At 44.4% G+C, this 15,678-nt stretch overlaps 1 protein-coding gene across 1 annotated transcript in view; it reads right to left on the bottom strand.

Moving 5' to 3' along the window:
* CDK6 (cyclin dependent kinase 6) overlaps positions 1 to 15,678 on the bottom strand; it is a 233,949-nt gene that overhangs the window by 119,380 nt on the left and 98,891 nt on the right. Inside the window, exon 4 of the mRNA XM_062179253.1 lies at positions 1,788 to 1,955. Within this exon, the coding sequence (XP_062035237.1) occupies positions 1,788 to 1,955 (168 nt within the window). The remainder of the gene's footprint in view (positions 1 to 1,787; positions 1,956 to 15,678) is intronic.

The raw sequence follows: 15,678 nt of genomic DNA, 5'->3' as shown, positions 1-15,678 counted from the left end.
AAAAGAAATCAAAACAAAAAAACCAAGGAGGTTTCCTGTTTTTATTCATGGTTACTAGTGCCCATTTGGGGGATTTAAATAATGTGTCGTGCTCAGTCACAGCTCATCTTTCCCTCCAATCATGTACCCAAGGAGACCACGGTTCCTTTTCATCTGCTTCCCTGATGACTGCCTGGATCACAGAGCCTATTCAAGCTTGTCCCCAGGGCCCCAAAACAACACAAGCGACAATTTCCTAGGGAAGCCCAAAGCCTACCTCACCCTTCCCACTGGGGAAACGCACAGACTCAGCCCTTTCTGGTGTGATTATGTAAGAACACAAGGGCTTGTTCGACCCTCCCAGAGCTTAGATCTTGCCTTTTAACATCAACTTATGCCCAGTCTTCCCTGAAGTCCTGGGGGATACTGGGCAAAATACAAACAAGCAGGATTTATTTTCAACATGGCAACACATTGCCAGTACTCCTCTCTAGAAATTCTGATGGCCTGGGGATGGAATAGACTGCTGGGAAAGTCAGTGGCTTACACGGTCAGCTGTAGCATTCATATACTGACTGGGGAACCGCATGGCAGAACACTTCTGTAACTTTGGTTTCTTGTTTTTTCCTAAGGCAATTCATTTATCTGTCTCAGACATTTTCTAATTTCTCCCCTGAATTGCTATCACTTGAGTGAAGTGTTACCAGAATTTGGGGAGACAATCATTTTTTTGTGCGCAACATATGTGCTAAATGCCAGTGGCAGCCACCCCATCCCCCAAGTCACTGTGATGACCATAGAGACCTTTTCCTCAACAAGGTCCCCAATCTGAGGCAGTGCTGCCTCAGATTTGAGGACCACTTCAACGCCAGAGCTGGCTTCTATGGGTTCTTTCTCTTCATGCCTATTTAACATCTTCCAGGGCTACGTTTCTATAGCTATCATCACATCAAAGGGATTTTCTGCATCAACCTCCTACCTGAAAAAAGGGACCCAGCCTGGCTAAGGGACCTTCTTGGGCTCTTTGGAGCCATGCATGCATGCACCACACGCAGAACAGCCTTTCCCCAAGAAGGGTTATTCACACCTGTTTCTAGGTTGCTTTTTTGATAGTCTGGGTGCAGCACTGCATAAAAATTCATCTCAGAAACAATAAACTATAAGGAGAAACAGAAGCTGACTGAAGTCAACAGCTATTATGAGACAAAGAACAGGATATCATAACTATCATTCTTTGCCAAAACTGGGCTCTTGGCCCTGTTTCTGTTCTGTCTTGGAAGAAACCTTCACCCAGCAGGGTGGTGCTATGTGTTTAGGGGTCATCCAAGTTCACCGTAAATTTAATTTTTCCTTCATGGTTGGCATCAAAGCTTCAGAGCAAGGCTGTAACACACCTGTGTAGGCCCTTGGGCAGGTTCTTATACCAGGATCCCACAGACAGGTTCATGTTCCTAGTGTTTCCCCTGCCCTGACCTTGAGCCATGCGTTCCTCAGGCATTACAGACACTGTTCTGAAAACAGTGGTTATGGCAAAAAGCATTTGGAAACTTGTAACCGATTCCTTTCTAGTGGCTAAGATGCAACAGCTATTTCTGCAATGGGGCCTGTCCACAAGCTCAGTCCGGATGTGTCTGTAGCTGGAAGCCGAATGCCTTCTTCCCACTCACTGCTATATAAAAAAGTGCAAAGACATTCTGTTCACCAACCAACCAACCACGGGCAATAACAACATTAGGGGCACAGGAGGGGAGCCGCTTGTCACTCAAAGGGAAACGTGAGTTTAAGGAAAGGATGGCGTGCTCACTCACCACTGAAGTCAGAGCCATCTGAAAACTGTAGATGCGCGCAAGGCCGAAGTCAGCCAGTTTTATTTGTCCACTGCTGGTCACCAGAATGTTCTGTGGTTTTAGATCACGATGCACTACTCGGTGAGAATGAAGAAAGTCCAGACCTCGCAGGAGCTGAAACATCATATCCTAGAGGAAAACCAAACGAGAAGATGAATGTTCGAGTTGGAAACCTAGCCTGTGCCATATCTGACACTGAATTCTCAGCACCTTGCTGAGCGCTGGGCATTCAGTAGGCAGCTGGTAAATACTAGCAAATGAATCTGTCTCCCTCCCCACCTCCCCGCTCTTCTAGTCTCAAGAACACTACAAAAAATTTTGCTCTTGACCTACATTTTATTAATGAATGGACAATTAAGAATAGTTCTAGATAGCAGAGGAAACACTCTGGAAGGACCCATGCTAACTTGATGTCTGTGCTAATGCTGGGGAGGGGCAGCAGGAGGTGGTGAGAGGGGACACGTACTGTTTCACATTTAGTTCAGCAACCAAAATCCAGTGAATGGTAACTTAACCCGTGGTAATTATAATAACAAGAGTGCCTGATACTAAGCAGTCACTATGTGCCAAGCACTATTCTAAACAGCTTCTGTGTAGTAACTCACTTAAACCATACCACAATAGTGAGGTAAATTAACACTGTTACTTTCATTTTACAAGTCAAGACACATACACAAAAGCAGAACAGGTTAATTCGTCCAAAGCCACAGTACTACAGAGTCAAAGTCAAAGCAAAGTCTGGGAAAACTGGATTCAGATTTCCAATACATTCCTTTATTAGATCCTTTACTGAACAAGAGAACATGTAAAATGAGGCAAACCTTTTCATCTGTTTTCCCATTTGTAAAAGGGCAAAGTAACAAAACTTACTTCTTCAGATTAACGTGTGTAAGGTGTTTAGCACAGCAGTAAGCATTCAATACATGACGGATGACTGCTATCATTATTAACCAGTGCAGTGGGCGGGGCAATCAGAAAATATACCAATACTAGATCTAAATTTTAGGACTAATAAAATTAGATACAAGATTTAAAACTCAGAATCAGTATGTCAAAGTAGGAACTTAAGACATTAGCCACAATACCATGATCCTCTGAAATCTGGGGTTGATAATTATCTAAACAGTGTGTAAAAGGGAGGAGGAACTATTCTGTTCCCACGAAGGCTAGAAAAAACGAAAAGGCAGAATCATGGAGTTCTGAACTGGAAGGGGCTGGGATGGCCCTCAGGGAAGAACAATGCCTTCGTGTGTGGTTTTATGGCTTGGGTTCCTCCTTTAGAGCTTGGAGTTCTGTCTTCACTTCCTCACTCGTTCAAAATCAAAGCCTTAATTTTTCCATCTGTAAAATGGTAAAAATAGCGTTTGCTTTCCAGAATGCCACGTTAAGTAGAAGTAATGTATGCAAAATGGGGATGCATTTCTGGCACAAACTTTTCAACAGATGGTAACTATTGCTGGGGGAGAGGGAAGGTCAGTGTGAACCGAGTGCTAGGAGGGAGCATGCAGTGACCCAGGCGGTCCTGTCTACTGGATATTCTGAACTGGGAGGGCTTGGTTTGTCAGCTTCTAGAGGTAAAAGTTGTGGAGGAGACCACTCTGGGGAGGGACGGCCCTGGAGACCCGAGCCCCACTGCAAGTGAAACGACCTGCAGTGAACACACAGGAGTGTGAAAATGAAGCCCGGCACTCTAAAGAAAGTGCTCTTCTGCGACGGCAAATACGTCTTTATTGGAACCACATGCGCACAACTTGTAAGCGCTGGTTTTAAGCAGCATGACTAACCTAAAGTAATGTCACGCTGGCTCTTCATCTTTAGCTTCCTATACACAAAGCATCACCCATTTAAGACAGAATGGAGAATAAACCTGCCTGGTTCATGCTGCAGTACTCAGAGAATGGAAGCAACCAATTAGAAGTAAAAAACTTTAAAAACCCGAACTAATTAATTAATAAAAAGGTCCATCAAAATTTATAAAAAGCCCAAACTACAGTGTAAAATAAGAACATGTGTACATTGTTATTTATATAAGCACATACTGCCTTCTTAGTTGTAAACTGATAAATATGTATATACATGTTTAATACAGTAGTTCTTAAGTTTTTGGAAATCTAGTGTAAGAAGAAAAATCATTCAAAATCCCACTGCTCAGAACACAAACTTCATGTTAAATAACAATTTTTTTCTACTCTGTCTTAAAAAGATTACATGTATTATCATATGTATATGTTTAAATATTTTAATTAAAATGGTTATTATTCTTTACCATTATTTTGTGTCGCTTTTAAATTCACTGTGAATATTTTGCCACTTCAACGAAATTCTCCCATGGAATGTTTTTTACGCCATGTAATTTTTAATGGCTGTATGATGTTCTTCCCTGGGATATGCCATAATCATTTTTTTAAAAAATTTATTTATTTGGAAGTCAGATGTATACAGAGAGAGGAGGAGGCAGAGACAATGAGAGAGAGAGAGAGAGAGAGAAAGAGAGAGGTCTTCCATCTGCTGGTTCACTCCTCAAATTGCTGCAATGGCTGGAGCTGTATCAATCCAAAGCCAGGAGCCAGGAGCTTCTTCCGGGTCTCGGGTCTCCCACACACGAGTACAGGGGCCCAAGCACTTGAGCCATCCTCTACTGCTTTCCCAGGCCATAGCAGAGAGCTGGAGCAGCTGGGACTTGAACTGGTGCCCATGTGGGATGCCAGCTCTACAGGCGGTGGCTTTACTCACTAATCCCTGCTATAATCATTATCACTGAGTTTTGGTTGTGCTATTTTAGCACTTACACTACAGGTCTGGTTCTCGTTGTTAAAGGCTAGAATAGATTAAATTCACCTGTGAACATCATTTCAGCCCACAGGTGAGGAAGCATTAATCCACATGCCTGCAGTAACTGATTCCACAGCAATGATGCCTAGAGAACTAAGTTGGTTCTATGCAGGAATTACCACTCTTTAGATTTTATTAGGCTGTTTTTGAAAACCTTTCCTTAGAAAGCTGAGTTTCCTTTTAAGCCCAGAATATCTAGATTCAATAGTGTTCTGAACCAGTGAGCTTTGAATCAATGACTTAAAAAGCAAAACCTTAACAGTGGGTATTTGGAATAGCGGTTAAGATGCCTGCATCCCATATCGAATAGGGTTCACTTCCTGGCTCTGGCTCTCAGTTTGTTTCCTGCAAATGCAGGCCCTGCTAGGCAGCAGGTGATGGCTCAGGTAGCTGAGTTCCTGCCAACTCATCTGGAGTAAGCTCTTGGCTCCTGTAATGCAGCCATCCCATATCCGCACACCAGCTGAAGCTGCTCGGCTTTCCATGAAGCTCTCTGCTAATGCACCTGGAAAAGCAGCAGAAGATGGTCCAAGTAACCCAAAGGGCCCCTGCATCCTTGTGGGAGACCTGGATGACGTTCTGGCCTTTTGGCTTCAGCCTTGTCCAGCTCCTGCTGCTACGGCCATTTGGGGAGTGAACCGGCAAATGGAAGATTTATTTTATATTCCTTTTGGTCACTCTGCATTTCAAATAAAAATAAATCCTTAGGGAGAAAAGGTCTTGTCCAAAATCTCATTACTGTTAGTGATTCGAATGCCAGTTAGGTTGATGAACCCACGGACCTGTGATGAGCATGATTTGAGGAACACCCCTTAGTCTTTAACCATCATTTATTGGAATGCCTAATTTCAAAGGTGAAATAAATTCAGCTATGTTAGGAACCCTAGTCCCAAAGAATAATAATACACAGCTCCAATTCCAGAGAATAAGTGAACAAGCATTACACAAGGTAAGAAAAATAGCTTTCCTTCAGAATCACGTGAAGTGTTTTAATCAGGCATTTCAAAGGACTCTCTACTTAAGCCTATTATCTGTTCTATCTCAGTTTATAGGATTGCGAGAGACATACTTTAAATTAGCTCCTCAAGATTCTAATCTAAATTAATCTGTCCCATACAAGCCTCAAATATTTCACAGTAACCCTAGTGATGGGATGTAAAGAAATGTCAGATGCTGCCAAGTAAAGCTCTTGAAGTTAAACACAGTTTTAAAAGTGTCCCTTTTTACGTTACAAAGCACAGTTGTGTTATAAAAGGGCTGAATACCTCATCACAGGCAGGATAAGCAGTCACCTGGGCCTTTTCTGAAACATGTGGCCTGGAAGCACGTCTCAACAAGACATGCCAGCACGGAATGAAGTCTGACTCCTAGGGACTCTAGGTGGGGCTTTGTACCCAGCCAGATCCTCTCAAAGGAATCTGGACCTGTCTGAATACTTAGCAGTTGTTTCTCTGTAGATGTTTTTGAGCTCTGGCCTCTGGTTCCTTTAACATCAAAGCAAACAAGCACACTAAAAGGCTTTTCTCCGGGGGAAAAGATTTATCACTGTGGTCTGTTTTCTCTTGTTGGGAGAATGAGCTCCTATTTGCAGGTTCACTCCCCAACTGCCCACAGTGGCTTGGGCTACAATAGTGTTGAGCTGGAAGTTATGAAGTCAATTCAGGCCTTCCATGAGGGTGGCAGAGACCCAACTATTTAAGCCATCACCACTGCCTCCCAGGGTCTGCAATAGCAGGAAGCTGGAGTTGGGAGCTAGGGTTGGGAACCAAGGCAGTCTGATATGAGACACAGGCATTCTTTTTTTTTTTTTTTAACCAAAGATTTATTTATCTGAAAGGCAGAGTTACAGACAGAAAGATGACAGTGATCTTCCATCTGCTGGTTCATTCCTCAAATAACTGGAATAGTCAGGGCTGGGCCAGGCCAAAGCCGAGAGCCTGGAATTCCACGCAGGTCTCCCACGTGTATGGCAAGGCCATTCTCTGCTGCTTTCCCAGGCCCATTAGCGGGGAGCCGGATACAAAGTGAAGCAGCCAGGATGTGAACTGCGTTGATACATAATACCAGACGCTGGCCTGGACACAGGCATCTTAACCAAGATAGTAAAAGCACCCAATTTATAACATTCACTGAATCACAGAAATAACAGCTTTGAACAGGCAATTCCAGATACCTGTATCTATCAATCTAATCTGAGTGATACATTCACATCCTCAAAATCTTAGGACGAACAATTGTATATATTGTATATCACTGTTTATTTAAATATTCAAAACAAGACATATTTTACATGTAAACAAGTATGATCTTTTATCCTTATAATTTATAAACCTCTCTCTTCAAATTTGTTGCCTATTTTTTTTTTTTTTAAAGATTTGAAAGAGTTACAGTGAGAGAGAGAGGGAGAGAGAGAGGGAGAGAATCTGTCATCTGCTGATCACTCCCTAAATAGCCGCAATGGAGGGGCTGGGCCATGAGCCAGGAGCTTCTCCAAGGTCTCCCAAGTGAATGCAAGGGCCCAGGTACTTGGGCCATCTTCCACTGCTTTCCCAGGCCATTAGCAGGAAGCTGGATTGCAGGAGCCAGGAGCTTCTCCAGTCTCCCAAGTGAATGCAAGGGCCCAAGTGAATGCAAGGACCATCTTCCACTGCTTTCCCAGGCCATTAGCAGGAAGCTGGATTGCAAGTGGAGCAGCCAGGACACAAACTGGTGGCCACATGGGATGTCAGCATCCGCAGGCAGTCTGCTACAATGCTGGCCCATTACCTAAGTTTTCACAGAAATGTTGTCAGATGTCTGTATCATGGTTTTTCTCCTATGAAGGGTGTTAGAAGAGTCTACAGTCTGAAACAGATCACGTATAACACAGCTCCTTTTTCATTAACCTATAACATGTTGAATTATGGTCGGATACAGGAGAGGGGTGAAGGTTACCTGGTGCCTACACACAGACGGCGACAGTGAGTCACGAAGCAGAGGGCTATCAAACAGTCCCAGGACCCCGTTCTGGTTATGATTGATAAACAAGTTTTTACTTCCAGCTTTGGTAAGTGAACAAAACATAATTTACTACACTGGCTGTCTGAAGTGTGTGGTCCGGTACTAAGTGTGCTTGCTGCCAGAACTTCTTCAGCTGTCAAAACTGAAACTCCACGCCCTTTGAACAACTCCTGTCTCCTTCTCCCCTCAGCCCCTAGAAACCACCAGTCTACCTTCTGCTGTTCTGAACCTGGATATTCTAGATACCTCACACACAGTGGAATCACACCACATGTCTTTTTGTGAGAGGTGCATTTCAGTAAGCTTTGTGTCACCATATTTCATCCATTCTGTGATATGTGTCAAAATTTCCCTTCCTTTTAAGGCTGAATAATATTCCATCTCACAAAGGTGCTCCACTTGGTTTATGCATTCCTTCATCGAGGGACATGTGGGTTGTTTCTGCTTCTTAGGTTAATGCGAACAATGCTGCCATGAACACGTGTGAACCTTGCTCTCTCTGTGACTCTGCTTTCAACTGTTTTAGATATAAACTCAGAGTGGAACTGCTAGATCTAGTCCCAGAATCTTTTAAAACCACACTTCTCCTATAAAATGCGGTCTATTACTAGTATATAAGCAATGAAACAATGGGTAAGAAAGCTACATCAAGATCCTAGGGAGTCCGGTGGGTTCAGTCACTCCCTGGACACTTCACCTATTTCTTTCTAGACTCAGGGAGAATCAGCCTACATCAAGCTACCTGGATGCACACATCTGCTACTCTACAATTAGCCACGGTTCCTGATGCTTTGGCTTGTCAATTCTCAACGTGCTCCAAAGACGGCTTTCCACCCATGTCTCTCTCCTTCTCACTTTGGTCCTCAGGACATCAAAGAGGGTTTCATCTAAAAGCACCAAGGGCAAAACAAACATTCTGAGAAAGAGGGGTGTTAAAATGGATTCTGCTGACACTTTCAGATCACCTGCAAAATTCTAGCTCGTGAATTTAAACCCAGCGATTAACCACAGAGCTTGGACAAAAGCTACGAGTTAGTTGACATGGTTTGCTGTTTTTATTGATTCTAAGGCAACTGGAAAAAACCTTAAAGAGTGGCTCTTGGTATAAATTTTACTAATCGAATATGTATTCTCAGGAGAGAAGAGAATGATTAGCCACTCATTTCTGGAAGTGATGATAATGCTGAGAAGGTAGAGAATTGGTCTCAACTAACTAGAAACTAAAAAACAAATGAACAAACAAAAACAACTCATTTCAAGCAAACCTGACAACACAATGACTGAAGTGGAGAGCCTGAAAGAAAGAATCACTACCTCATCTTCGTGGCTATTAGCCCCCTCACTGTGCAAAGTCATCAGGAACTGAAACTACAGACATGCAATGTTAATTATAACTTCTTTAGAGCAGGATTCAAAGATCGACATTGCATAAATAAGAAAATATAAAGTACAAGTGCCTAGGTTGTTAGCTAATGACCCAAATGGTTACTGTTGCAGCCACACTGTTTTGTGATGCTTTTAAAAACACTTAATAATATATTGTGATTATTTCTCCATTCTCTACAGGGAAATTATAACATTATGCTTAGGCAAAACACCTTTTTCATTTTTCCCCATTCTCCCTCTCAATTCCCTCTTTTGAGAATTTTCCCCTCTCTGGCTTCCTTTCTATCTGAATGAGGTAATGTATTAGAGAAGCTGGTTTTCCAGTGCAGAGTGTATTATTATTTGCCACTGTAGCAGACTCTGTTGGTTGCCAGTCATGAAGGACTGGTCCAAGCCAATCCAATTTCCATGTGCCAGAAACTGATCTAGGGATGGGCATGAGGGGCAGACCTGTTAGGGAAAGTTTAGGGCTAGAGTTTTAGGAAGCATCAGCAGAAAGCTCTCTGCTGTATCCCCCCCATCCCGCCCCGCCCCCAGACACCACCTAGGTCTTTCACAGAATGCTACTACTTGAGGATGTGAACTTGCAGCTATGGTGACTGTCCTGAAACTTCACAGGGGACATCATCTGCACACACACAGAGGAATGGAGGGGCCGGCGTCGTGTGTAGTGGGTAAAACTGCTGTCTGTAAAACTGGCAGCGCATATGGCACAGTTGCGTCCTGGTTGCTTCACTTCTGACTCAGCTCCCTGCTAGTGGTCTGGGAATGCAGCAGGAAGATGGCTCAACTACGTGGGCCCCCCAGTGCGTGGGTCCCTGCCATACACATGGGAGACCTGCATGGAGTTCCAGGCTCCTGGCTTTGGCCTGGCCCAGTCCTGGCCATTGTGGCCATTTGGGGAGTGAACCAGTAGATCAAACATTTCTGTCTCTTCTTCTCTCTATATATCTCTGCCTTTCAAATAAATAATAAATACCTTAATAATAATAATAACAACAACAATAATAATAGAAGGGGGCTGGAGACTGTCTTTGGTGACACCAATGACTCACCTCTGGGGCTGCCCAGCTCTGGCCCTTATTTAAAGCTACTGAGTGTCAGTAACTTGCAGTTCCAAGTGACTCTAATCAATCTAACCTCACAAAAACTGCAGGGACTCAAGCCTACTATGGACTTACCTTTCATTTGCATGCACCACCCCTCAGCCCCTGCGACCTGCTCCAACATTCTTGCTGCCCGTGATCTCTGCAGGTGGTTCTTTTCCCTTTGAGCCACGCACCTCCTCCCATCCATGCTCGGAACATCTCCTTCACTGCCTCCATTTGTTCACAACCCCCACCTTCCGCAGGGACTCTGGCTCCTCCTCTACATCCCTCACTCCCTGTTTTCCTGCATTGCTTCCACATCACTAAGATGCCCCGCTAACACTTCAAAGAACTTGGTCTTTTAAATGCAATTCCAATATGTAACACACTCAGATAGCTATTCTGCTTTACAAATGGAACATTAGTAATATAGTTCCGGAACTACCTTTTTCACACCACCATGTATACTGAACTCATTTACATGCAGATCTATTTCTAATACAGGCCTATTGGGCAATTTTCAATGGCTGTATGCTAAAGGTTTCAAGCGTTTGTTAAATTACCCACCAATTTTAAATGTCACTTTTATCATGTTCTAAATTAACTGAACTTGTTTCTGGCCTTTTGCTCTGTTTAAGTAGAGCACCTCTCTCCTTTAATTATTAAATATTCAGAATACATTTAAACATGAGATCGGGAAAGTTTCCCCTTTCTGTTCTTTATAAAAACTCCTGGATATTCTTACATGCTACTATTCTGGACTGATTTTAGGATCACTTTACTGAGTTCCCATGCCCTCAAAAATCCCTTTGCTATTGTTGCTGAAATAAAAAATATTAATAGATGAACTTCGGGGGAATGGGTACTTTTACGATTCAGTCTTTCCCTTTCAGAACACAGTGCAGTTCTTTCATGTCCTCAAGTCCTCTCTGGGGCCCACGCAGTGCCTGTACCTCTGAGGCCCCCAAGAGTGGGCCTGGTCTTTATCCTCCCTCCAGTGCAAGACACTCAATGCTTCCCCCTGTTCCTTCTTCTTCTTCTTCTTTTTTTTTTTTCTTTTTGACAGGCAGAGTGGATAGTGAGAGAGAGAGACAGAGAGAAAGGTCTTCCTTTTTTGCCGTTGGTTCACCCCCCAATGGCCGCTGCAGCCAGCGCATCGCGCTGATCCAAAGCCAGGAGCCAGGTGCTTCTCCTGGTCTCCCATGCGGGTGCAGGGCCCAAGGACTTGGGCCATCCTCCACTGTACTCCCGGGCCATAGCAGAGAGCTGGCCTGGAAGAGGGGCAACCGGGATAGAATCTGGCACCCCAACCGGGACTAGAACCCGGTATGCCGGCACCGCAAGGCAGAGGATTAGCCTGTTAAGCCACAGCGTCGGCCCCCCTGTTCCTTAGTTCTCAGAATCTCTTTTACTCCCTGGCAAGCTTAATCTTTTTCTTATGCAAATCAGAGCCTAGGGGCTGGTGCTGTAGCATAGCAAGTTGCAGTGCCAGCATCACTAGGCTCAAGTCCTAGCTGCTCCACTTCCAATGTGGCTCCCTGCTAATGGCCTGGGAAAGCAGCACAAGATGGCCCAAGTGCTTGGGCCCCTGCGCCCACCTGGGAGACTCGAAGGAAGCTCCTGGCTCCTGGCTCTGGCCTGATCCAGCCCTGGCCATTTCAGCCATTTAGGGGAGTGAACCAGTGAATGGAAGACCCTACCCCCACCTCTCTAACTCCGCCTTTTATTTAAAATAAAATAAATCTTAAATTGATTCCTGAGTAGTTCTTTAGTGAAAAGGCAATGATCCTGCATTATGGTTTATCCACTAACAATTTACAGAATGCCTGTCAAGTGTAGGCACAAAATAAGTTTAAAAAAATAAAAGGCTCCTCTTGGAAATTTATAACCTAAGTGAGCCTTTTGCACATGAGACATAAATTTCCATTTTTGAGGACACTGTGATTTAAAATAGAGGGTACCAGGGGTAGGAGTTTGGCACATGCCTGCATCCCATATTGAAGTGGCCTGGCTTTGAGTCCTGGCTCCGCTCCCAATTCCAGCTTCCTGCTGATGTGTATTCTGGGAAGAAGAAGATGGTTCAATTCCATGGGTCCCTGCCGCCCATGTGGGAGATCTGAATTAAGCTTCTGGCTCCTAGTTTCAGTTTAGCTCAGCCCCTGCTGCTGTGGGCATTTGGGAAATAAACTAGCAGATGAGAGACTCATCTCTCTCTCTCTCTTTCTTTCAAATAAATAAAATGTATACATAAGTAAATAAAAAAGAAAGGGTACTGAGTTTTGAGCTAAAATCTCTGGTTCTGAATTTGTGCTTACTATTTATGTAATCTAAGGGAAGTGAACTGCAACCTTTGTAGGCCTTAACCTTAAAAAAGGAGAAAGTTATGTAAGATGTTATGCCATTGATATTTAATTACTGGTATTATGGTTTTATATATTAAGTAAGATAGTATATACTTAAGTACTTTATGTATGATCAGGCACTTGCTACCATTTATTCAAAAGACCTGTGACACCCCTTCAATGGATGTGGCAACACACTAAGCTAGGTCTGTGTTACACCTGAAGACCCAGTCCTGGGAAGCTCCTACTTTAACAGGGCAGAGAAGACATAAACATGCACCTACACAGCTCAGGTGGGTACATTGTTAAGGACCACAAATGGTGTCAGTGCTACAGGCACTGAGTAAGCTCCAAGGAGGAAGCGGCAGCTGAGCTGACCTGAGAGGTAGGCTAGCAGTAGGTTTGGTGTGAGGAATCACCTGCCAGGGAAGAAAAAACTAGCAGAGGCTTACGGGAAGGCAAGTGCTTAGGTATCTGGAGATCAGCAACAGCCCGAAGCAAGACCCTGTTCATGTCTGTTTCCTTGGATCAACTTTCAATGGCCATCTTTTGAAGGCTCTGTTGCAACTTCAGGTTGTGTACTGGGCGAGCGTGGGCCTGTTTGTTATTCAGCCTTTTGCTCTCTAGTGTCTAGCCTTGCTTTCCTCATCTACAAAATGGGGATCACACTTTCTTGCAGGGTGGTTGTGGGAACTAAAAACAACGTGTGACCCTCCCAGTTTGGGTAATGGGCACCCACTATCTTCAGCAACATTGCAAGTCCAGGTCTACCTGGTTTTCTCCCACCGTTCTTAACCCTCATTACTAATGTCAACACAACTGCTGTATGTATTATAGGATACAACCTCTAAAACATTTGTATTTCAAGTAAATCAAGTGCTATGCTGACTCTTCTTAATTCTCAAAGTCTAAGGATTGCCAGCATTTTAGGTCTGGAAGGGTTCTTAAGGATCATGTTGCTATTCACTGTACACATTACACGTCTCCGTAAATAACCAACGTTCAGATTTTTTCTATGGGGTCCTCCGACTGTTGAGATTCTCTTAAACTGTCCTTTGGGTGCCTTTATAGGACAATTAACTGCATACACTATGAATGCAAACACAAAATGTTACTTAGAACAATCTATTCAGAAGCTACTTCTGAATAGGGAAAAACATAATAATGAATTTTCTTACATAATTTCCTCTGGTTGCTTTCCCGGCTTCACAAACACGCAGGAGCATTTGTGACACAATTTCCTTATGTTATCCATTAATGCTGAGCTGTGTGCATTCCAACCCCGAGAGGAGGAGAGGAGCAAATGAGGACTCTGAAAAGAACACTTCGCTTCATTTGGTCAAAAAATGGTCTTTACAAGGGTTTTTATTATGGGCCATAAAACACTGCTTACCACAATGTACCTCTTCCTTGAAACAGAAAGGAAACCCTTGCAGTGGTGAGAAGCTGAAAGCAAAATCCTGAAGGTCCTCGTGCCTCCTCCCCATAAACACATCTGTGAGCATGAGCTGCTCTGGCTACAGCGGCATGCACAGCTGTTTATGGGGACTCTGAAGAGGCACACGTCAACATTTTTTAGTTGGTGTTGCTGCAGGGACTGGATGTTGAAGCTGACTGCTAGGATGAAGGCAGCTAATATGTTCCTAGGCAGAAGGCAACCATATGCTTCCCACTAATGGGCTCTTAGTCTCCAGGAGGAAGCAGCTTTGGTGGTCACATCCAGCTGGGGGAAGCATGGAGGCCAGGAGGAAAGGGAACCGTTGGGCCAGGTGGACCTGAGGAACTCTCCACCAGGCTGGCCACTGAACGACTGCCTTACAAAGAAGAATTCCTCAGGGCAGTGCTGAAGCTGGCACCACAACACAAGCTGTGCAGGGGCAAGATGGGCGTCAGTATGGCTGGAAGCTCGGAGTCTTATGTGGTACAGGTGCATTTATGTACTGCATGCCCCTAACATGGGAGGTTCTGGAACTTCTTGTTCTTTTTTTTTTTTTTTTTTTGACAGGCAGAGTGGATAGTGAGAGAGAGAGACAGAGAGAAAGGTCTTCCTTTTTTGCCGTTGGTTCACCCCCCAATGGCCGCTGCGGCCGGCGCATCGCGCTGATCCGAAGCCAGGAGCCAGGTGCTTCTCCTGGTCTCCCATATGGGTGCAGGGCCCAAGCACTTGGGCCATCCTCTACTGCCTTCCCAGGCCATAGCAGAGAGCTGGCCTGGAAGAGGGGCAACCAGGACAGAATCCGGCGCCCCAACCGGGACTAGAATCTGGTGTGCCGGCACCGCAAGGTGGAGGATTAGCCTGTTAAGCCACGGCACCGGCCAACTTCTTGTTTTCTTAAACATGCCCCTCTGGCCTTCCAATCCTTTCTTGGCCTAACTGCCCCCTGCAGGCTTTCTGTACCATTCTTCTCCCAGGCACTGCAGAATCGTCCTCCCTCCACTTCTGCTTACACTGGTCTCCCAAGGACTCACCTCAGGAAGCCACCTGCCCAGCCCCATTCCTACAATTAAGACTGATGAGCAAAACCACCACCCTGAGGAATGGGGGGCCCACTCATCAGCTCTCCAACCAGCTCTGGGCTTTCAGTGTTCCCTTTTCTGTTGTCCTCTATGGCTACCAGTGGCCACTTCTTTGGGTTCCCTGTCTCTCTGCTTTTACAATTATGCTTCTCAAAAGCATCTCAAACTCTAAATTCTGCCTCCACTTCCTCTCCCCTTCATCCTCCCCTGGCTTCCACACCTTGTCACATGCTGATGCCTCAGGTTTCAAAGCTCCCTGCTGTTTTCTGGAACCCTCCACAGTAACTGTCAAGTCAGTCTGTCCCACAATAAAAACAGTTCTTCAATGTCAGACATCAAAACCTGTACTTTAGCCTTTACGTCTTATCAATGGGACCACCATCCACCCAAATGACTGATTCAGAAATCTAATGGCTATCTTGGAGTCTTTCTTCCCAACTACAAAGCAAATCTGTAACCCACATTCTAGTCATTAGTTCCTCAATCACATTTGAAATAAACCATCTTCTGCCATCTCCACAGCCCTTGTTGTCACCAGCATCCCTTTGCCTGGATCATTAGTGTTTCAACATAGGCAGCTCTTATGTTTAGATTTATGCATCGTTAACCTTTTCTCCATGGTGCTAACAGAGCTTTCTAAAGTTTATGTCTGAATCACACAGAAGTTCCCTCCTGCTCATAGTAAAA

Source organism: Lepus europaeus, chromosome 20, assembly GCF_033115175.1.
Source record: "Lepus europaeus isolate LE1 chromosome 20, mLepTim1.pri, whole genome shotgun sequence".
In the NCBI taxonomy this organism is placed as follows: domain Eukaryota; kingdom Metazoa; phylum Chordata; class Mammalia; order Lagomorpha; family Leporidae; genus Lepus; species Lepus europaeus.
This window is presented reverse-complemented; position numbering and strand designations above follow the sequence as displayed.